At 50.9% G+C, this 22,647-nt stretch overlaps 6 protein-coding genes across 6 annotated transcripts; 4 read left to right on the forward strand and 2 right to left on the reverse strand.

Moving 5' to 3' along the window:
* Positions 1-1,044: 1,044 nt before the first annotated feature.
* Aspvir_010078 (uncharacterized protein) lies at positions 1,045-2,471 on the forward strand (the record flags this gene model as incomplete). The annotated part of the gene is made up of 7 exons (XM_043273212.1): positions 1,045-1,096; positions 1,222-1,245; positions 1,306-1,422; positions 1,487-1,518; positions 1,571-1,688; positions 1,745-1,941; positions 2,013-2,471. 7 exons carry the CDS (start codon positions 1,045-1,047, stop codon positions 2,469-2,471), a joined length of 999 nt encoding a protein of 332 aa, XP_043129147.1.
* Positions 2,472-6,395: 3,924 nt separating this feature from the next.
* Positions 6,396-7,997, forward strand: Aspvir_010079 (putative APSES transcription factor Xbp1; the record flags this gene model as incomplete). Its single annotated transcript, XM_043273213.1, has 4 exons — positions 6,396-6,732; positions 6,792-6,907; positions 6,954-7,038; positions 7,093-7,997. 4 exons carry the CDS (start codon positions 6,396-6,398, stop codon positions 7,995-7,997), a joined length of 1,443 nt encoding a protein of 480 aa, XP_043129148.1.
* Positions 7,998-8,887: 890 nt separating this feature from the next.
* Positions 8,888-14,304, reverse strand: Aspvir_010080 (DNA topoisomerase 2; the record flags this gene model as incomplete). Its single annotated transcript, XM_043273214.1, has 4 exons — positions 8,888-10,732; positions 10,791-13,760; positions 13,840-14,160; positions 14,230-14,304. The coding sequence occupies 4 exons, from the start codon at positions 14,302-14,304 to the stop codon at positions 8,888-8,890; spliced, it is 5,211 nt and encodes a 1,736-aa protein (XP_043129149.1).
* Positions 14,305-17,274: 2,970 nt separating this feature from the next.
* Aspvir_010081 (putative GTPase activating protein (Evi5)) lies at positions 17,275-20,078 on the forward strand (the record flags this gene model as incomplete). Its single annotated transcript, XM_043273215.1, has 3 exons — positions 17,275-18,284; positions 18,343-18,699; positions 18,752-20,078. 3 exons carry the CDS (start codon positions 17,275-17,277, stop codon positions 20,076-20,078), a joined length of 2,694 nt encoding a protein of 897 aa, XP_043129150.1.
* Positions 20,079-20,229: 151 nt separating this feature from the next.
* On the reverse strand, positions 20,230-20,748 carry Aspvir_010082 (uncharacterized protein; the record flags this gene model as incomplete). The annotated part of the gene is made up of 3 exons (XM_043273216.1): positions 20,230-20,417; positions 20,496-20,607; positions 20,674-20,748. 3 exons carry the CDS (start codon positions 20,746-20,748, stop codon positions 20,230-20,232), a joined length of 375 nt encoding a protein of 124 aa, XP_043129151.1.
* Positions 20,749-21,437: 689 nt separating this feature from the next.
* On the forward strand, positions 21,438-22,427 carry Aspvir_010083 (SDR family oxidoreductase; the record flags this gene model as incomplete). Its single annotated transcript, XM_043273217.1, has 5 exons — positions 21,438-21,513; positions 21,557-21,615; positions 21,671-22,045; positions 22,096-22,293; positions 22,344-22,427. The coding sequence occupies 5 exons, from the start codon at positions 21,438-21,440 to the stop codon at positions 22,425-22,427; spliced, it is 792 nt and encodes a 263-aa protein (XP_043129152.1).
* Positions 22,428-22,647: the final 220 nt, after the last annotated feature.

The following is a 22,647-nucleotide window of genomic DNA, read 5'->3' on the forward strand; positions in this document are numbered from 1 at the left end:
AATGTCGGTGAGCCTCTCAGCCTTCGCTACTGCCTTCTCCAGTAGGATAACAGTGCCAGAATTGAGAACAGTCAAAGGGGTTGAGAAATGGATCTAAGCTTTCGGCCAGAACTCCAAACTGTATTTAAGAGCATAGCTGTTATAAGCCGCAATCTACCAACCAACTTGAAGAATCAAGCAGAAAATCGAACGGTTCAGCCGCTCTAATCAACAGCAGTGCAAACATGCTCTTTCGAATCAGCCTGTCAGAGTCAAGAGATCATTGTGAGCTCATAGGTAACTTGGCGGCTTCCACCATTCGCCCATATGTGGGGGGTGGTTGTTTTTTCAGCCACAATGCTCGAGAGATCTTAACCTGGACACTAGAATCAAGTCCAGATACAAATGGACAGTGACCTTTGTAAGTAGTAGTACAGCAGTAGCACTGGAACTTTTGCTTTCATGGGCGTTGTTGCCTGCCAAGTTTGCAGAGGGTGGCGATAGAGTGCCCCTATGATGTTGATACTGCGTATGTCATCGCTAGGAAGTGAGTGCCGCTATCACATGTCGAAGGAGCCTGGAAATATTAATAGTAGCTTTGTTAGACAACCCTCCCGCCATATAACTACCCAGTAGGTAGAAGTCTGTTAATGCTTCAAGACGGGAAGAATAATTAGTGAACAATAAATGACGTTGATTATTGCAGAATAATACTCGAGTGGATCGTCCCCTTAACTCGACAAGAGAGAAAAGGCAGTGAAGCACACGACCAGAACAAGCCCGAACCTGTCCGCGGTCGCTTCGATTGCATCACCACCAAAACACACCGGATCGGACCAGACTAGACTAGAGCACGACCCTCTCCTTATCTTTTTTCTGCTGCTGCTCATCCACTTCCCTCCATCCCTCTCTCATCCTTTTCTTTTTCAAACCCTCCTCCTAATCTCATCGACTTCATCTGTTTAAATCCGGAACTTCATTTTCTCACGGAACCCCTTACAACAGAACCATCTCCATACTCTGTGACCCTTGCAAGTTCTAGAGCTTTCCACACAAATTTCCGCCATGGCCGAAGTCCAAAGCGCCGGTGACGTGAGCTATCCCAACCCTAACGGCAGTAAGGTACGTTTGGAGCAGACATCGGCGACCTCCTTTGAAGACGGGAATGCTAACTACGACTGCTATCTACAGTTTGCCATTTCCCCATAGTCTAGCGTTACACAAACTGACCTTGCAATTCAGGCATCAGAGATGCTGTGACGAACGGTACAGAAGGAACTCAATCAGTAGCAGACGAATCAACGTTCTAACAAGATTGTTTTGCAGGTCCGGTTATTGACAGCATCAAGTCCGAGGCCTCGCGTACCCAAGAGGAATTGCGCGACCTGAGATATTCGAGCTCAACTCCGTCAACGACCACTGCGACCGGCCAGCCCCTGACCTGTATGTCGAGCAATTTTCTAAGTCAAGCCAGCAATCTCAGAAGACAGAGCTAATGGCCGCGTAGATTATCATTCCTTGCTTTACAGACTCCTGAGCGTGAGTTATCTCTTGGTCTGGTCTCAATTTATATGTTGCTGACGTGCACCAGTGGGAGCAACCCAGAGCTACTGCCATTTCCTTTGTGAGCGTCATCGCCTTTATCTTTGCCGCCCGTTACCTGCCCCTTCTTCGCTGGTTCTTCAAGTTTACGTATCTGGCTTTGGGATGTGAGTTGATGCTTATTGTTGCATATATTGCGTACGCTGGCTGATTGAGATGGTAGTCACCGCTGCGGCCGAAATTGGTGGTCGTCTCGTGCTGTCACAGGGCCTCGCCAGCTCATTCCGTCCTCGCAAATACTACACCGTCCCCAAGGAAACCGTTGAGGCAGTCTTGGAGGACCTCGAACAGCTCGCCGACTTCCTTCTTCTGGAGTTCCAGCGTATTCTGTTCGCCGAGAATGTTGTCCACACTGTTGCTGTATGTTTAGACTCGAATCTGCTCCTCATGTTGTCCTTTGAGGGATGGGCTCAGCGCTGACGGGAATGCAGGCCTTCTCTGCCGCCTTTACTGCCTACTGGCTGATCAAGTTCCTCCCATTCTGGGGGTTGTCTCTGATTGCTGTCACCATCGCCTATCTGGGGCCTCTTGTCTACATCAACAACCGCGAAGTCATTGATGCTCAAATTGAGAATGTCCATGGAATGATCAACTCCCAAGCCCACCAATTGAAGGACCTTGCTGAGGAGCGCACCCATCATGCCACCGGTCTCGTGAAGCAGTACGTCGGTGACTACAGCGCCAAGGCTCAAGAGTACATTGGTCACCGCCGCAGTACTTCACCAGAAGCTACCAAGCCCACCGGTCCTGTTGTCAAGAAGGAGCCTAGCGCCGAAGCCGTTGTCAAGACAACGGACTTCCCGGAGGCTCCCAAGCAGGAACCGGTAGCAAAACCCATTGAGCACAACCGCGAGCCTCTGGAGACCAGGGAGCCTCTGCTGGCTGCTTAAGTGCGCAATTTTGTCTCATTGCTCGTCTATTGGCCTGCTAGTCGGTCAAAGATATGATGGCATCGGACATGGATTATGCTAATGGGCAAGCGATCTAGTATTGCTCGCGAATTGAGTTTGGGTAGAATTGAATTGTACATTGTGACTCGGGATGGATGGTTCGGCGTGCATGATGTTAAGATGGTATGATATCTCAGGGTTTCTATTTCGCTTATTTCCCTTTACAAGGGTCTTTTTTTCTGTCTGTGTGCAACCGCGTCTGCGTTAACACTCGGGTTTATTGCCTAAAAGCTTCACCATCAGTATCTTGTGACTCATGTGTGATTTTATTTCTCTTTTTCTGCTTCCTTCCCCCCCTTTTTTTTTCATGCTTTTCTGGTATCCTTGTATCCAAGAAGCACATCAGCGTGCTAAATGACATACGCTACGATCTGTCTCAAATTTATTGAGTTGTCTGCCCCATGTCTACTTGTGCTGTTTCTTGCTTGGCTGTGAAGGTCCAATCCATTGGTCTACCTCTCCTTTTCTGGTTCCAACAATGCCAATATGAAGTAACGGTTCCGATCTTCAATCTTCAACCCATGGCACAGCCTCAAGGCCCAATCAGCGCAATGACTCCGACTCGCCTCTTTTCAGACAATCCTGCGTCTCAATCCGGACCAAGTTCACCAAGCGTGGTACTTTGTTCCTAATAGATCCAAACAGGACATAACGTTCTCTGCGTTCTGTAGTAAGCGGGATGACCTCGCTCCTTTCCACCCCTTTACCCCAGATTGAGAGACGTCACACAAGTGTTGCCCGAGCTGTTTTATGATGCCGCAGTCGACAGGGATCATCCCGTCCTGAGTCTAACGGGGGACACCCGGCAACGTCGCATTTCGCAACGGGCGTGCTTGACTGCGTGCTGTATGTCATGCCACGCCATGTATAATGCAGATTGATTAATTAGGGAGTTACCTAGGCTCCAGTACAACCCCCAGGTTGTATGTAGGTACAGTCCAATGTAACATGAGAGTCCCTGACACATGGGTTGGGGGGTTGGGAAAGAGACTTCGATGCATCATACTGTGTACCTCGAGGTCACGGGACGTTGGCTTGTTTGTGCTGTTTGCACTATCAATAGACTAGGACCTGGGCTGGAGTTAGCTGCCTGCCCTCTTGACATCGAGTCTCCCATCAACTTCAGGTCAAATGTGACTGATGATCTGCGCAGGCAGGCTAACTGAAGTCATTGTATAATATCTATTTTAATACTGTCGCGGTCTGACTCGCAGAAGATGGCATTGGTCGATGACGCATCCTATGCCGTCCGTTGCATACGAGTAACGGCCTTGAAACCATGTTTTGACTTTCTGATTTCGGTTTGAAAGCGAAAGTATAGACTGGATGTCAGTTCCATGGGGAAAATGAGAATGGCTCCTGGCAGATGTAGTCCATGTTTCGGACGTTGAGCTTCTCTCTCGCCTTCTAGACCCTCCTTGTCTCAAACTTGGGAGGCCCTAGGAATGGCAAGCGCAGGACTGATCGATACGTACGGGATACTGCCACTGACTTTGGCCGGTGATGGATAAGAATATTTGCTATTGTCTTGAGTTCAAGCAAGACAACTCTGTGGATCGGGATGAGGCTGAAAAACAGCATCGCCAGTAGCCATCCACCTATCGCCCCCAAGCTTAGCTGCGGCTCTGGAGAACCGTTGACAAACCAATGCAAAGCCTTCAAAGAAGAAGTTTGAAAGGGTGGCAAAGACAGAACTGTCGACGCTAACGAAACAAGCGGGTCTTCCAATAGACAGGCCATCAAGCAAGAATGACGACTGGTACGCCACAGAGGTTGTGGACCTACTGCAGAGAAGCTGCATGGAAGGTTCCTTTGAAGTCTGTGGTCATATAAGCAGAGTCTGCATAACCTGCGTCTCTGATGGGATAACTGCCCAGTGAGAGCTATGTTCGTCCATAGCGGTCTGTCGGAACTAAAGCCGTCAAGTCGACCAACGGGTGTCACTTCCAGGGAGCGAGGCTAGTATGGTATGCTCCATGTTATCGCGATGTCGCCTGACGGGGGGAAGCAGGGGAGTGGAAATAGACCTGACTACATAATTTTGGGAGCTCTGTTGGTGTAACAACTGTTTCTGTGCTTGTCCTCTTTCTTCGAAGGCTAGCTCGGCTTCATCCAAGAGCTGTCTGATTCTGAAATGTCTGACTATCTACCACGGCAGCTCAATTTTTTGTTCAATTTTTGAGTTGTTTCTAACCGGATCCGACTCGGAGGGAACCAAGCTCGCCCTTACGGGCAAATTTACGGGCAATACTGGGTCTCACCTGGCTCAAGTGGCTGATTTAGTGGGGGCTCGTTGGCTGTGAGCAAAAGCAGCTTCCCGTCGTACAGGAAGAAAGCGCCATGCAGCTATCCGCGGTCTCAGACCTCCCTACTGCCCGCCTCGTCGAGCCATCGCTGTTGAGCCCGTTCGTTCATTGGCCATTGTCGTCCGGTCAGGTCTAATCTTCCGGATGATCTAGCGGTTGATACCATCTTCTAAGGTCGAGGTCATCGACATGGATGGTCGATATCAAGTTGCGAGGGCAAAAAAAAAGTGACCAAGACACTATTTCACCAACCGGGAACGGGAACAACCATAGATGGTCAACACAAAAAGAAATAGTATTGCGGTACGAAAGTCTGTCGATACCCTCTTTTGTTTTCCATGGTTATCTAGTCCCTTTGGGGTCTACGCTCGTCAGACCGCTGTCTCCATCTGTTTGCATGGTGGGGATCTGGAGCAAGAGCAGCAATAGACATGGTCCAGCTATGCAAGACCTCCACATGGTGGCAGTCGTTCCTGAAACGTGATCTACCATGTCTCTTCATTAGGCCTGCGTCATCTCTTGGTCTTGGGTAGCTGCAGATCAGGAGTGGAACAGGTGAAGCCTCGAGAAATTGGAGGGCATGCGTTACTTTTGATCGGGCTAGTAGGGGTCACAGGTCATGGCCGGGCACTGAGAGGGGAACGGGAGGAAGAGGAAGACAGAGGAAGGGGAGCTAGCTTTCTGTCATGGCCGAGCGGGCGCTAATTGAAGTGTTGCAACCGAACCGTTGTCTGGTTATACCTTGGGAGTACCTGCTATACTCCAAGGGTGCTTGAGGTAGGGCAAGTCTGGACTCGCCATCGCGGCCTGGCCAATCTGAACGTGTACCTCGTGATGAATCCTGGATCCAAGTACCGGTGAGGTTGTTCTCATGCCGAAGACTTCCCACCTCAATCCAAGACATCCGCTCAACCCAGACGTCTAGATCCGGAGTCCAGTCGTAGGCCTGGGTTCACCGCTGCCTCCCCGTTATGGAACATTGCCTCGAAAGAGAGGGATTTTGCACTTGCTGAGGTGACTTCTCAGTCTGGCTGGCCGGTCAAACAGAGTATAGCATTTGGGCAGCTTTCCTAAGATGCCGTCACTTGTATCCACTCTTAGAAGGGGATCCAATTCAGAACAAGCCTCCTAACAAAGGACTGAAAAGAGTGTCGCCCACTTGTCTCTTGTGAGGGCCTCTTACATTCTATTTTCTTTTGACTCTTTGGGCTAGTCCGGTGATCGCCCAAAGCAGTACACATTTGCGTACCCTTCGTACCCGTCTCTGCATCTCCCATCCTTTTGTTTCCATTGTCTCTTATATTTTCCTTTGGCACTGAGCAAGACCTTCTAGAATCCTTTCATCCTCAGTGTCTTAGGGATCAGATCGAAACGATTGACTTTAGCCTCATCCTCTGTTGTTCGTCAAGTCAGATAAATCCTCTCCCCAACCTTGACCTTTTGTCTTCTTCAGTGTCTCTCTTAATCTCCAGCTTCGAAGAGAAGGTTATTTCAGAAAACTTACTGGAGATCCGCTGACTCTACTTCGATCTCCACCTTCGTTTCGAGCATTGTTTACATGGCGTCGATAGCATCCTTGTTGAATCCCCTTCCCGGCCCGAGCCAACTATCATTACCAACTCAAACACTGGCAAGCTCTGCGGCCAGTATGCCTTCTAATACGCCCCGCCCTAAACGGCCCAAGGTTGCCAAAGATGCCGCGATCTTCACAAAGGCTAAGCCCAGGGGGGAGGTCCGGTATCCCCCTTGCGAAGAGCGAGACGAAGAGTTGGCTCGAAAGCACCGCGAATTTCGTATCCATCCCATGGGCGATATTGCAGAGTACGCAAGACACATACCGTATAACAGTGACAAGAAATCGTTCCAGGAGCGGACTGGCCGGGAGAGTTTTGAGGGTGAGTCACCGCAGCCAACACCACATCCCCAAGGGGTGCATTGCTTACAGGCTCTCTAGTCTTTCAGTATACGTTTAAACTTCCCGGCGACGAGAAAGAATGGATTGTTATGTGGGATTACAACATTGGTCTTGTGCGGACGACGCATCTCTTCAAATGCAATGACTATTCAAAGGTATACGCACGACTTTGGCCGCTAGTTCCTGACTGACTGAGATCAGACGACACCAGCCAAGATGCTGAATGCCAACCCTGGTCTTCGTGAGATTTGCCACAGTATCACTGGAGGAGCACTTGCCGCCCAAGGTATTTGACCGTCATTTTCTGTTTGTATTCTCCTGCTGACTCTTTATTTTTGAGGCTACTGGATGCCATATGAGGCGGCAAAAGCGGTGGCAGCGACATTCTGCTGGAAGATCCGACACGCCTTGACACCACTATTCGGCCTGGATTTCCCATCGATGTGCATTCACCCTCAGGACCGTGGACGGTTCGGCCGTATGGTTATCGACCCGGCTATTGTAAGAAAGGCTACCGAGACGGCAAACTACTACCGCATGCTTGAACTCCAGTCTCCATCTTATAGTTCCCTCCGCATTCTCCGGACAGGAACTAATTTCCGTCCGACCTCAGCAGGGAGCTCTGGGTTCGTGAAGCGACTCATACCCCGATCCCATCAGCACCGATGCCCAGATAGTAGGAGCGGCTACGGGTCGTCCTCACCCGAGTACCATGGCGACACATACTGCGTCTCCCCAGTGAGCCCGTTCCGGAATAGCTTCACCCCCGTCAACACACCCCGAAGCGCCGAAGTGATCTGCTCCGAGTTACCCTCGCCGCGAGCGATGCTCGCTACCATTGCCCCGACGCCCGACCGAGAACGCACCGCAGGAAGCGAGGAAGATTCCGGGTCGGACGAGACGGGCTCCTCGACCATGTACACGGAGAGTACCAGTACCGCAACCGAGGTCCTCTCCATGGATCTTGATGCCGACGACGATGACGATGATGAAGATTACCGCGAGAAGAGCGACCGAAGCGATAGGGGTTCCGTCAAGTCGCCAAATTTTGACCATAACCGAAAGATCGAGACCCGGTCCAAGCAGAAACATAGCTCTGCGCTCTTCGCGCGAGAAGTCAAGGCCGCGCATGCCTTGTTGAGCCTGCACATGCAAGAAGCCACGGGCAGTGACGGCGATGAAGGCCCTCTGCTGATGGCCTCGAGAGGCTTGAACAGTAGGAAGAGACGGAGGGCATCTGCTTGATGTTTCGGTCTTGATGAGTGATGATGACGAGGTCAAGTTAGAAGGACCGGGTTGGGTTGGCGTTGTTTCATTTCTTGGTGTATTTGGTCCTGTTTGATTTGTCTTCAGTTTACATGACGCACGCTCAGCAGAGTCAGCACATCGAAATTGATTCTCTTCTGCCCTCCAGCCCTCCAGCCCTCCAGCCCTCCAGACCAAAATCTTATATGACCACCACTACCCACAGCAACAGCGCCTACTGTCTTACCACCTTTCCAAACCTGTAAATCATAACGGCACAATCGTCATCACCGCACTAATACACCCCAGGATCGTAGGTCTATACTGCACCCGCAATGCGCATACCACCTCCCGAACGTAAATGCCGAAGGTCATCCACGTGGGCGGACATGGTGGCGCGGTCCTCAAAGGAAAAGCTTCGGCCTCGGGGATCCGCACAGATAGACATCATCGCATCCTTGGCCGAAAAAAGATTTGGCTTTGAGTGTGTGGTCATATCAGATTGTCAGTTCCTGTGGCGGCTCGAGGGACTTATGGGATGCCTAGCATCATGATGATCCCAAGAAAGTTTGAGTCTAGGGGAATCGAGCTGGGATCGGGTCTTACTGCCACTGTTTCCACTTTCAGACTTTCAGAGAATGGTGGATTAAAATCAAGGTGCTTTGAGCGTTCAGAGGTATTTGCATGGTAACGCGAGTCATATTATGTCCCAGGCATGATAGTAACTCACTATGTATGAGGCTGATCTAAATGAAAGAACCCATAGACAAGACGACACCAACGAGATGTAACCATAGAATCCAAGTAGAAGAAGAATTGCATGAAAAAAGAAAAGAAGAGAACAAGGAGCGGGTATCCAGACGATCAACGCCTATGGACATTCTCTCCCTCTAGTCACTGTCCTCATCAAAGTCATCGCCCGAATCTCCTCCATCGTCGTCCTCGCTGTCATCCTCAATCACGTACGTCTTCTTGGCTGCCGCGGTCCGACGAGCTGGCCGGGCCGCAGTCTTCCGCTTAGGGGGCTCATCATCCTCCGAAACGTCCATCTTGCCTGCCGGAGAGTCCAGGATGTCGTTGGCCATGGCATCGATGTCGTCATCTGACAAATCGTCGACAAGCTGCTTCTTTTTGGTGGCTGTCGCCTTGGCCTGCTTGGATGCATATGCCTTGGCGGCAGGGGACAGGGTCGTCTGCTTGAGACTAGGCGCAGGAGCAGCCGGCTTCGCCGCATCCTTCTTTGGACGGCCACGCGGCTTGGGGGCAGCTGCGGGCTTCGAGGCCGCAGCCGTGGTCGCCGACTTGCCCTTGGCAACTGGCTTAGCCTTGGCAGCTGGCTTCACGGGCTCATCGTCATCGTCATCGTCATCGTCCATGTCGAAATCATCATTGACTTTGATCTCCTTGGGCTTGACCTGCAGCGATCGGCGGGGAGAGTTCTGAGGGATTAATTTGCTGTAGTCCGTCTCATCCGCATCGAAATCTGTGGATAGCTTCGAGGGCTTGGAACTGCCGACCTTCAAGCCAGAGGAGCTGCTGCTCGGCCTGGATCGCTCGGAGAAGAGCTGGCGTGAGTCGGTCGTGGAGTCACCGGTAGCGCCTCCAATGCCCTTGACCATCTTGCTCACATCGCCAAGAAGATCGTCGCCGTTATCGCTGTCGGAGTCGTCCAGGGCCGTATAGTTTGTGATTTTCCGGCTTGTCCGAGTCGGCTGCGACTTGGCTGACTTGGCTGCCTCGGCTTTGGCAATCTCCATGAATTCATCGTCATCAAGGTCGTCGTCATCATCGTCCTTGGGCTTGGGTTTCGCCTTGGCCGCGGCTCTGCCCTTCTTAGGAGCGATGTCTTCAGAATCATCATCGTCCTCTTCCTTCGGCTTAGGTGCCGGTTTGGCGGGTCCGCGGCTCTTCTTCGGGAGGATTTCTTCGTCCAAGTCGTCCATGACTTCATCCTCATCCTTTATCTTGGAAGCTGCCTTGGTTGCTGCCCCCCTCTTTTTCTGCGGTAGCACTTCTACCTCGAAATCATCATCGGAATCGCCTCCGTCACCGGAGGGAGCGGGAGCGGGAGCAGGCTTCGCGGATGGCTTGCCCAAGTAGCTGAGAAGACCACCTTTAGGTTCTGTCTTCTTTGCAGCCGCTGATTTCTTAGACTTTGGAGCCGCAAAGTCTTCGTCGTCCGAATCATCGTCCAGCGCCGCCTTGCGCTTCTTGGTTGCTTTCCCCCGACCGGTGGCAGTCATGAGCTTCGCCGACGTACGGCGGCCCATGTTAGCGACCTTGCGCTGGCGGCGAGCTTCATCCTCAAGCTGGAATCGCCATTCGTTGATAAAGTCATCAAGATCGCGCTTCCAGATCTCTTCCTTGGAGAGCTTAATTAAGGCGTCCATCTCAACCTCCCTCTCTCCGATCTGTCGTCGCAGCTTTTCCACGCGCTCGTGGGTTAGAGACCAAAGAGGCATGCCAAGAAGATAATCGTAAGCGCTCGATAAGACCTCCGTCTCGTCGTTGCCAGACTCCTCTTCTTCCTCCTCGACCACTGGCGCATCCTCGCCAGCCTTCACAGCGTCAATAACCTTGGGGAAGGCCTTGAAGCCATGTTTTTTCAACTCGGCAACAAGAACAGGTTTCTTCTTCTTTGAGATGACAAGATCACCGTCAATGATCATCTGCACGAAACGAGCCTGGTTGGTGAGCTTGTCCAACTCCTTCTGAAGTTCATTGAGTTGATATTGCTAGATGGCCTCCAAGTTAGCCATGCCTTCAAACACGCAAGGTGTCAGAGCCACTTACCTTGCGACGCTCGTAAAACTTGAGACGAACTGCGTAAAATTCCTTCAAGATATCGTCGACGGAAGCGTACTTGGTGATCCGGCCCTCAGGGTCAAACGCAACTAGATTGGTGGTTGCGATGGTCTTGGACAGCTTGAACTTCTCCTCCAATCCTTCCGACACGGCGGATTTGATGTTCTTCTCGTCCATTTGGATGACAAAGTGTACCTTGGTGTGCGTGTTATAATCCTTGTAGTCCTTGATGAAGGATGGCGTTTTCTCGGCCTTGATAATTTCCTCAAGTTTATCCTTGAAGTCCTGTGTCCAGGTGCGGATGGGAAGTTCAGTAATCTCCACCTCCTTGTCGCCGGTCTCCTTGATAATACCGCTGAACTTGAAGCGGTCGCCTCCAAGACCAGTGACTTCGCCGGTGAATCCGCGGAACCACGGCTGCATAGGCTTGACGGGCTCGCCGTTCATCAGCCGCTTGAGGTTGTCCACGATGTCTTCCGGGTTGTAGTTAGGAATTGAAGAACTCCAACCAGTGCCGATACCGTCAGCACCGTTGATCAGGATCAGAGGCACAACGGGAACGTAGACCTCTGGTTCAATCTTTTTGCCGTCATCCTCGTTGTAAGTGAGAAGGGGGTCATCCGCAGCGTGGAACATACGACGGGCAAAGGGCGACAGTCGCGTATAGATATAACGAGCACTAGCACAATCTTGACCGCCTTGGAGACGACTTCCAAAATTACCACTGGGCTCGAGGCAATTGATGTTGTTTGATCCGACAAAAGTCTGTGCGAGACCGACGATGGTCTGCTGGAGGGAGGCATCACCATGCTGGTACGCGGTCATACCGGAAACGTGCCCCGCCAGTTCAACCACTTTCATATCCTTCTTGAGGTTGCGACGGAAACACGTGTACAGGACCTTACGTTGACCAGGTTTCAAGCCATCGACAACAGAGGGAATCGACCGCTGATTGTCGGCCATACTGAACAGGATGAGCTCCCTGTTGATGAAGTCGGTATACGTGATCTTGTCGACGGAATGATCCAGATAGGTTCCAGGCTTGAACTGGCGCAGCCATTCCTTACGCTCGTCCGCCTTCTTCTTCGAGAAGGCAAGCTCAATGAGCTCCGTCTCGTGATCCTGCATGGTATGGAACTCCTTCAGATGGCGGTCGAGGTCACGGAAGTAGACCTGGGCATCTTCAGTCGTGCTCGTACCCAGACCCTTGTAGTACTTGTGTTCCCAGCCGCGTTCATGCTTGTGCTCCTCTTTCCAGTTCTCATACTCGGGCATGGTGAAGAACGAGCGTTGTTTGGTAGGGTTCTTTGGATCGCCCTTCCAAACCTTGACAATAGGAGTGATGAACTCAATCAAGAACTCAGGGATCTTCAGCAGACTAGGAAATTGAGCCTGAAGAAAGTTGATGAGCAAGCCCTTAATATGACTGCCGTCATGATCCTGATCGGTCATGATCATCAAATGACCGTAGCGCAGCCCGCGGGTCTCGGTGTATTCCTTCTTGTGTTGTAAACCAAGGAAGTTCTTGATATTTTGGATTTCCTGGTTCTTCGAAATCTGCTCAAACGAGGCATCGCGGACATTGAGCAACTTTCCTCGCAAGGGGAAGACACCGAAAAGGTCAGGTCCGACGACCGCTCGCCCAGCCATGGCAAGACCCTTGGCCGAGTCACCTTCGGTCAAGATGAGAGTGCAGTGGTGACCATCCTTGGTACCAGCCTTGTTGGCATCGACCAATTTCGGGTTGTTCATGCGGGTGCGACGCCCACCATCCGTTTTCTTCAACAACTGATCCGCCTTGGCTTGCGCGAAGTGCAGGATGTTGTTCATGACTTCGGTCTTCAGGATCTTCTTGTAGAAGTCCTCTTCAAGAACACATCTGCTGCCGAATTGGCTCGACTTTGTTGTCAGCTGCTCCTTGGTCTGGGAGGTGAAGGCCGGGTTCACGATCAGAGCGTTCACAAAAATGAAGATGTGGTTTCGAATTTGGGCGGGCTTCAGCGTCGCTCCGTTCTTGTTCTTCTTTTTGACTTGGTCGGCCAACCTGGTGCAGATTTGATCCGCAATGTAGTTAACGTGAGTTCCTCCCGCGGTGGTAGCGATGGAGTTAACAAAGGACACCTGATGAAACGAGCCGTCCGAGACTGTAAATCCGACTTCCCAGTGAGGGTCTGGACTGCAGGTGATGATTTCGTCCTTGGCGTTGGTGTCCTCTTCGCCCCGTTCTCGGCGGATGGCCTTGGTGTACATTTCCATGTACTTCTTGAAGTTGCGGACTGGGATGCGGCTACCGTTCAGCTTGACAGCGACCTTGGCAGTACCTGCCAAATCGTAGACACGACGTTTGACGAGGGCTTCAAAATCATCGTCCATGCCCTCCATTCCGAATTTGGCGTAGTCGGGCTTGAAGGTAACTTTGGTGTAATCGTCGCCCTTGGCATCGGTGATCTTGGCCTTGCCCATCTTGGACATGTTGTTAGTCCAGGTTTGCTTGTACTTTTTCTTTTGACGGGAGTCTTGAGTTTCGATGGTGAATTCGGTGGAGAAGACGTTGCAAAGCTTGGCACCGAAACCGTTACGACCACCGGTCACCTTCTGCTGGGTGTCATCGTAGTTGGACGAGGTTAGAAGATGGCCGAAGATCAGCTCAGGAACGTAAATTCCTTCTTTTGCATGAATCTCGATGGGAATACCGCGACCATTGTTCCAAACACTGATCTCGCCCGACTCGCGGTCGATGGTCACACGAAGCTCATCCATGTTCGCGTCATTTTGCTTGTTATCAGCAGCGTTGACGACGATTTCATCAAAGATCTTGTAGAGACCGGGCACATAAGTGACCTCCCTGTATTTCATTCCCTCCATTTCCGAATCGTACACCCACATATATTGAGTAGTTCGTTCGACGGATCCGATATATGTATCTGGACGTTTGATAATGTGTTCAAGTTGTGTAAGCTGGTAGATAGGGCCAGTTAGCATGTTTCCTTCTCATAGTGGGGTCCAAAGATCAGTGCAGAGTCAACGACAGACTCACCTTCTGGTACTTCTCTGACGCATTGGTGGACTTTGCAGGTTGATCACCAACTTCCCCTCCAAATGATTCGTTCTCCACGTCTGCAAGAGGCTTCGAACCTCCTTTCTTGCTAGCAGGAGCCTTCTTGACCTTCTTGGGAGGTGTCTGGGAAAGAGAGGAGTCGTCGTCGGACATTCCCATATCGTCAGACAGATCATCCTCACTATCGGGCTTGGATCGCTTTTTTGACGCGGTCGCCTTCGCGGCTGGCTTAGCTGTGAGTTTCGTCTGGGTCATTTTCTTTGGCGCCGCTTTCTTGGGGGCCGCCTTTGCCTTGGGTTTCTACGAGAAGACAGGTGTCAGCACGAGCTGGCTGGATTGAGAAATTGTGAGATTTTCGAGAATTCATACCGGTGCAGGCTCAGGGACGAAGTCGGAGCTACCGTCGTCCTCAAATACGGAGCCCTCCATGATAGAGTCATCCATGATGAGGGAATGTTATGAAAGACTTGAAAAGCACGAGCGGAGAAATGAAGCGTAAAAGAGGCAAATCTAGGGGGTCAACGAGTGACAAAAGGGTTAGCAGGAACGAAGAGATGCCAGAGACTAAACCTCCGGCATGCTCGTAGAAAAGGTGAGTGATAGATGATGACAAGGCGATGCAATTCCCTCTCGATGCTCGTGTCGTCGACTTATGTTCTTTCTTCCTTGTTGACGCGCTGCTGCGGCTTGTGGTTAAGTTGCTGCCAGAAACTGCATCAAGCCACGCGGAACATTGTTTTTCCAGCCGAAAGTGGCGCAAAAGCAGCCTAAAATGGAAATTCCCAAACAAGCTGGCCCAAAGAGGAAGGCGCGACCCAAACAATTCCAGGAGTGGAGGCGGGAGGGGAAATCAACAACACAAAGTCAGCGGTAAACACTAAGAAACGAGGCTACCAAACAAGGCTACCATTTGACATTTGTAGAGAGATAAAGAGTTAGACGAGTTTAGATCTATTATTAGACCCGGCCAGTTGATACCCACCAGCTGTGAGATCGTTTCGCTGAAAAGAGACCAAGTCGCCCTAGACAACCATATGTGACCATATGTTACCCGAAGCTCGGGAGTTCCTTTTGTCTGCTAGCTATCTACTTCATACGCTCATTCAGAATCTGCCACGGTCTTTTTTCTAAATTCAATGTGGCTCTAGGTTAAGAGAGCGTTTAGTTGGAGGATGGACCGAGTCTGATGCTTGTCTAGGTGTACCTGCATGCTTCTTCAGCAATATATAATAGCCGGTCTCGGTCACAGCGTCTTGATGGAAGCCAACAGTACCTAGGTTTGACGACGAGCTGATATGCTGAAGAGGATATACCATTATAGTCACAAGAGGGAAGGCCAGGTATATGACCTAGCTTTCACTTCTTGTTCAATTCCAGCCTGTCATTCACAACTAGTGACCAGTATACAATCCATATCCTATCAAGGCTTCTAGTGTTGAATAGCAACATCTAACAAGACAATATAGCTAGTTTAAGCAGCCGAAAGCCTTGGTGAGTAGCTGAAAAGCAGCAAATACGCCTAGGAGTGATATTGATGAAGCTCGGGACATTGACATGTTGAGACGCGAGCCAAATACATGGATTAGCAAGGCATGTATAGGGCAGTACAGAGTATCACTCTGTACTTGTAGGCTCTCTGATGCGACATTTCACTATGAGTACACTGATGTGCCTGAGCAGCCTTACCAATTAATCATAGTCACAGTTTTCAAGATCTCGAAATCATCAGAAACAATGGTTAAGAAAACCAGACGGACCATATGCTATCCCAATTCGACCGTGCGCCTGCTGGAGCGCATGGACAATGTCGCGGGGATCATCCTATCCGCTGGATATCAAATTGACCACCAGTACGGAGGCGTGCACCAAAAGTTTTGACCGCCGCTAGTAAGCTTGGCTGTATCCTTCTGACGCAGCCCCCTAGTAATTTGTATGGTAAAGCGTCTAGAAGGAAAAATATTCATAAGCTAGAATTTCAGATGATTTCTCCCTTCCATTGCGGTCCTTAGATACAGATTCAATAATGGCTTTCTCCTTCTCAGGTGTTATCTCCTTAGGCCAGCCAGATCATTTAGCATCCTCAGCATATTCCATTTAAACACGTTCGCATCTTCCAGAGCTGAATCCACAGTCTTTTGCATGTTGTATCATCTTCTAAATAGATTAAGCAGGGAGGCTACTAGCCCGAGAATCTGAATGCGCAATTCAATTGGATGGAAACCGTTTTTAGGCATGGTAAGGAAGGGATGCTAACCACCAAAAATCAAGAGATTTAATGAAAATAGTGAGTTTGAATAGTATCAAAGAGTTGAATGTTAGAATGTAAACAAAGATTTCTCCTTCTGGACGTGTTGCCATACAAATTACTAGGGGGCTGCGTCAGCAGGATACAGCCAAGCTTACTAGCGGCGGTCAAAACTTTTGGTGCACGCCTCCGTACAGGGTACCTAATCCTTATTTCTAGTAGTGTATAACTCTGTAGTCCTGATTCCTGATCCCTATGCAGTCAACTATCTACTCAGTAATTCATACCCATTCAGGGAAACAGGTCAATCCATGGTTCAAAAACCCCCCTGCGGAGAAATGACTGGTCTTAAGGGCTTGAGTGCCTGCGTGCCTTGCAGATCGGCCTGACTCCAAATTCGGGGACAACAGCAGACAGACATACTTGGATTCTTCCACTCACTAGATAAGCCAAGAAAATCATCTCCGTCAATATTGACACCAGCAAATCGGGAAAAGACATTTAAACTGAAATCATCAAGTATACCTAACTATTGACAAGGGATCGACGTGGGCGAGGCCTTGACGCAGCAAGATGGATGATTCGTGGTTTTCGTGTTTCTCGAACACACCAAAAGTGGGCTCGGGCTGCCCCTATTTCATCCATTCATCCTGTCATATCCCACTCCTGAGTCTAAGGCCTTCCTAGCATGGCTGCTAGTCAAACATCGCTGTCCACTAAACTGGTCTAATTCATTATTCTAACACCCTGAGGATCCACCGTCTAGACTAGGAGTCCATAGACTCAAGTAGTGTCCTTGACATTGGCCTAGGGAGGAGCCTTGAAACACCACCGCTACTTCTCCCACCTCCTCGACTCCTGCTGTACTGCTTTTTTCCCCTCTCAGTTGGCTTAAGGTCTCGCGAAGTCAGTGTTCACCACGTTCTTTTTGCTCTCGTTTCTAGAAGCGATGCTGCCGTTATTGGCGGTTTATCGGCTCTTCGTTCAGCTCATTTCTCCTTATCGCCCTCTGGTTTTGGGTTAATCCTCTTCGAATATTGGAATTTCACATAGATACTGGCTGCGATCTGCAATCGAAGCCTTTTTTGACCGATTAACTGTTGAGAAACGTGTGATTTATCTACGGTGGACCATTCACAATTGAATCCCTAATATACAGTACATCGACAATGGAAAGCTCCAACCCGATCGCGTCTCGCGCGAATGCCTCGAACAGCGTTTCCGATAACAATGAGCCAACGCATCCGAGCCATACCGACTCAATGGTGACGGTCCCTCTATCCGACGTGCAGTCCAATTCCGAACATTCGCAACCCGATTGGCGCACGCTTGATATTCCTCAGACACCAGTCGAGTCGACCTCGCCTAGGGAGATGGAGGTATATGATGAAGATAATGTGGAAAGGGAAACAACGCCGACCCGCGACTGTGTGAAAACAGAACTTGCGACGGATTGCATCTCGCGTGCCCCGTCTGTTCGGTCCCGTAGCAGCGAAGAATATGAACGAGGCGATGCAGTCAATTGGGAGGAATTGGATAAAACGGAAGAGCAAGAGCCCCGTGGCGAGGGATCTGATGAATCGACTGCTCTTCTTTTGGCTCGGTTGGAGCAGGAGAACAATGCTCTAGCGACAAATCCCAAGTCTGTGAGTCAGCACCGACTGCAGACAAGGGCATCGCGCGCGCAGTCACTGCACCAAATAAAGCGGTTGATTAACGAGGACCCTCGATCGTCTTTGCGATACTCTCAGCTTCCCCCTCCTCCCATGACTGAGCTCGAGTTCTGGGCTGCCTTGGTCGCGGATTACCCTCAGACTGCCCAGCGATTGCCGACTTTGACCTCCAATAAAATCCGCGGGGGTATTCCGCCGCCGCTTCGAGGCGTAGTATGGCCCAGCTTGGCGGGGGCTCGAGATTCTGCGTTACTAGCTGAATATCAGAGGCTGTGCGGCGAAACAAGTCCGTACGAAGGATTGATCGGAAAAGATATTGGTCGCAGTTTTCCAAACGTGGAAATGTTTCGTGATCCCCACGGCGAGGGGCAGCAGATGCTGGCTAGAGTTTTGAAGTGTTTCAGTCTCTACGATACTAAGATCGGCTACTGTCAGGGGTTGGGATTTGTCGTCGGACCCTTGCTGATGCACATGACCGATGCGGAAGCGTTCTGCGTACTAGTACGGTGGGTATCCACTCAACCAAATATTGTTCTATCTCGAGACCAGCGCTGATTGAAACAGGTTGATGGATCACTATGATCTGCGGACATGCTACCAGCCTGATCTATCCGGTCTCCATTTGCGCGTGTATCAGTTCCAGAACCTCCTTGCCCGCCACCGTCCCGCTTTGTTCGCTCACCTGGAATCCTTGAATGTGGAGCCGATCTATGTGTCTCAGTGGTTCCTGTCTTTTTTCGCAGTATCCTGTCCTCTTCCCATGCTTCTCCGAATCTACGATGTCATATTCTTGGAAGGGGCGTGCGAGACCTTGATGCGTGTCGCCCTGTCGCTGATGCAGAGGAACGAGAAGAAGATCATGGCCTATTCTGAGTTTGAGGATGTGATGCAATTCTTGCTGTCGAGGAGTCTGTGGGATGCGTGAGTCTGCACGAGCTTTGAATTTCATGCATGACCTGACTAATATGTGCAGATACGCTTGCCACGCCGATGACTTTGTCAATGACTTCGTCTCGCTGACGTCGCTGGTCACTAAGGAAAGCCTGCAGGCATTGGAAGCCAGCTACAATCAATCGCAAGGGGTGCCGACCGGCATCACTTTCCCTCAGATGCAGGCCGCGGCGTCGAGATTCCTGGGCCGATTCTGGGCGGGATCCAGTTCTCAGACGAAGTCCTTCAATCTCAACCCCAACAATGGCAGTATGTCAGCTCGCGCCAGTGTCCGCCGGTCTGCATCCAAACAGAGCATGACCTCCACGCTCAATTCGATAGAGTCAACGTCCGATGCGAGTACAGCGCCGACGGAGCTCTCAGCAGAACCACCCAAGCAACGGGCCAAGTCGGCCATGTCGCACAACAAAGACCGTGATTTGCACTCACAGATAGAGGATCTGCTGATGGCGCTAAGTGATCTCCAGCGGCAGCATGCAGATCTTACGCGGGAGCTGCAGCAGGAGCGCGAGGAACGGGAGGAGGACCAGGGACTGGCCAAGTCTATGCTGAACTACATCAAGGAGATGGAGGCGGATGATCCACCGTCTGATCTGATTAGCAAAGCAGAAGCGAGATTCATGGAGGTGGGCAGCACGAAGCGCGTCTCGATCCCCCAGACGAAACAGCAGCTCCGTGAGGATCTCAATCGGTGGAAGGAGATGCACGAGGTCGAAGCGGGCCGGTGTCTCGATCTGACGCGTCGCATTGACGAACATGAACAAGAGAACTCATCGCTGAGAGAGCAGTTGCGCGAGGCTCGCAGTCGCATCCAGGATGGTTACCGAGATCGGCAACGCCTGGAGAGAACCATCCGAGAGCTGCGGACCATCAAGACGTCGACGCCTGACTCGCCACCAGAGACGTTTGGCTCGCCGACCAGTGACGCGGGAGAGAGCCGGTCGCCCAGCGGGCTCCGGGAACTCAAGCTGGGGCGGTCGAATTCGCAGAAGAGCACGACCTTCAACAAGAGGTCGAGCAGTCTCGGACTGCAGTCGGTCCTGTCGACGGAGAACCACAAACCTGCAGCGGAGGAGACGCTGCTGCTGGAGCTGGTGAACGCCAAGACGGCCGAGGCGGTGGCCAAACAGGAGCTGGAAGAAGTCAAGGCGAAGCTGGACTCGTTGAGGAAGATGATCGGAGGGCAAGGATCATTGTCACGAAGCGATTCGCGCAATTCCTTCATTGGCCGGTCCTCGTCGAATCTCGCTAAATCAGCCACGGAGCCGGTCAATAGTGGAGGAGGATTCTTCAGTGGGTGGGGTCGCCGAGCCGTGTCTTCCAACGATTCGTACGCAGAAGCCAGGTGATTGTCAGTCTGTCTTTGCTGCATTGGTGTCTGGCACGTTGGGTAGGCGTCTGGTTTTTCATCTTTCAAGTATATGATACCTTATTTGTATATACGTCCAGATTGTACTAAATTCATACATATATCCACTTTCAAATCATACAGAAAAGTAACTACCAAAAAGCAGCCCAAGCCTGCAACGCCCCCATAGCCGCAACAACCACCCCATTCGCCTTGACCCCCTTCTTGAAATACCACCCAGCACTCACCCACACAATCGCCGTCATCAACGCCGCAATCCCCTTGTTGACGGGCTCCGCCAACAGCGCCGGATTCTGCGCCCAGTTGTAATTGATCATCGCTGCCAGCCCATCAGCGTCCTTGTCTTTTCCCCGCAAAGGGACAAGGATAAAGATAAGGATAAGGGATAGGGACAAACCAGTCATGAGGAAAAAGGCACTACCCTGGTACCAGCCTGCCTTGGCGCAGGTGTAGGCTAGATTAGGCAGGTGGCGGAACTGAGGGAGGGATTGCCAGTCCCGTGCTGAGATCTTCAAGTATTTAGTCTGTATGTATGTATGTATGTATGGACTCTGCAGATGCGGATGATGTCTTACAGTATGGGCTACGGAGATGAGGAGCCAGCCGATGGAGGTGGCTTTGAGCGGGGTGGAGGGGGTTGAGAGGGACATTTTGGCCGTCTGGTATGTTTTCTGGTGATTATTATGTGATGTGGTGATGTGAAGATAGGGAAATGAGATGGTGCTGAGTTTGAGATGGAAGAGATGATGCCAAGACCGAGTTCCTCGGCTCAGGATGCTCATGATTCCATGATCGTGGTGCTCTGGGCATATAAGTCGACTATTTTGTGTTTAGGGATATTTAGATGCCGTGTACGCTATAGATCAATTACTGGTATTACTCCTGTAGGAGCTTATTCTCAAACTCTATGAGACCACTGTGCTATTGTACTCTTTGGATTCCCTCACATACACTCCGCTCCGGGGCTTCTGGGCCTGGCGCGGCGTCTAGAGGGCAAGAGGAAAGCTTGACAGGATGATTCCTGTATGGTTGAGTGCTTGGAAATGACTTATCTCTTCGAAATTTGGAGGATATCGTGCATATTCTGAGATCAGTGAACAATGAGTTCCAGGCTGATGTCTGCCGCGAATTCTATCAAGTATGATGGTGATATGGCTACCGTGGATAGAGGACCTTCGTATAGAAGGCTTAGCCTCTGGATTTACCACTCCTGTTGATAAGAGCTGATCATTTCCTGGATTACCGTCGGAGGGCCTCCGATGCGGGGTTGACGTATTCGCGGGGAGGATACGTTGGATGCATCCTGAAGAGCATCTCCTCAGATTCAGCAACTTACAAGATGGTCCTCGCGAAACCAAAAAACAAACATGTGCTCAAGGCCTTTGACCTCACGGGCAAAGTGGCCGCTATAACTGGTAAGTCGCCAATGTATGCACGGGGACAAAGCTGATCAGCCAGGCGGCGCTCGTGGCATCGGACTGGAAGTTTCTCGTGCTCTGGCCGAAGCAGGCGCCAATGTATGTCTCATCCTCATCCTCATCCCTCCTTATAATGAGTAATGCTCATGATCAGGTCGCGTTGATCTACAACTCGTCCACAACGGCCGACACCACCGCCGCAGAAATTGCCTCCGCGAACAACGTCAAAGCCGCAGCTTACCAAGCGAACGTCAGCAACAAGGCTGAAATTGAAAGGACCATCCAGCAGATTGCCTCTGACTTCGGACGACTCGATATCATCGTCGTCAACTCGGGGATTACGTCGAACATCGCGGCGGAGGACTACACGGCCGAGCAATGGAAGGAGATCATGCAGGTGAACCTGGACGGCGCGTTCTACACCGCGCAGGCTGCCGCGCAAATCTTCAAGGCCCAGGGACGCGGTAACGTCATCTTCACGGCGTCTGTGAGCGCGACGCTGGTGAACGTTCCGCAAAAGCAAGCTGCGGTATGTTTTTGTCGTGTATACACCTGCAGCGAGATTGCTGACGGAAGTAGTATAATGCCTCCAAAGCGGGAGTGGTGCAGCTGGCCAAATGTCTGTCTGTCGAATGGGTGGATTTCTGCAGGGTGAATTGCATCTCGCCTGGTTTCATCGAGACTGATATCCTGGATATCCACCCCAAGGAGTGGAGGGAGAAGTGGTATAGTATGGTTCCTGCGCAGCGGTTTGCGGATACATACGAGCTAAAGGGGGTGAGTTTCTTTTCCTTAGGTAAAGTGCAGCAGTGCTGATTTGGTCACAGGCGTATGTGTTTTGTGCCTCGGATGCGTCGAGTTATATGACGGGGGCTAATATTGTGATTGATGGGGGATATACTCTTCCATGATCCCATGTCTCTGATGTATGGCAGGATCCACATTGTTGGTTCAATTCTCAGTAATTGATAAGTTGAAGCATACAAGTGTCAGCAGCGTCATAATCATGAAGACCAACAGTGCCACGTCTCCATCTGGAGCAGTCCATGAAGCAACAGATAGAGCGAAGGAACTAGTCAAAAATGATGTAGAGTGGGCTGCAACGTTAGATGTTGCTCTATGATTTAGGTA

The sequence above is a fragment of the Aspergillus viridinutans genome, assembly GCF_018404265.1.
Source record: "Aspergillus viridinutans IFM 47045 DNA, scaffold_9, whole genome shotgun sequence".
Lineage (NCBI taxonomy): Eukaryota > Fungi > Ascomycota > Eurotiomycetes > Eurotiales > Aspergillaceae > Aspergillus > Aspergillus viridinutans.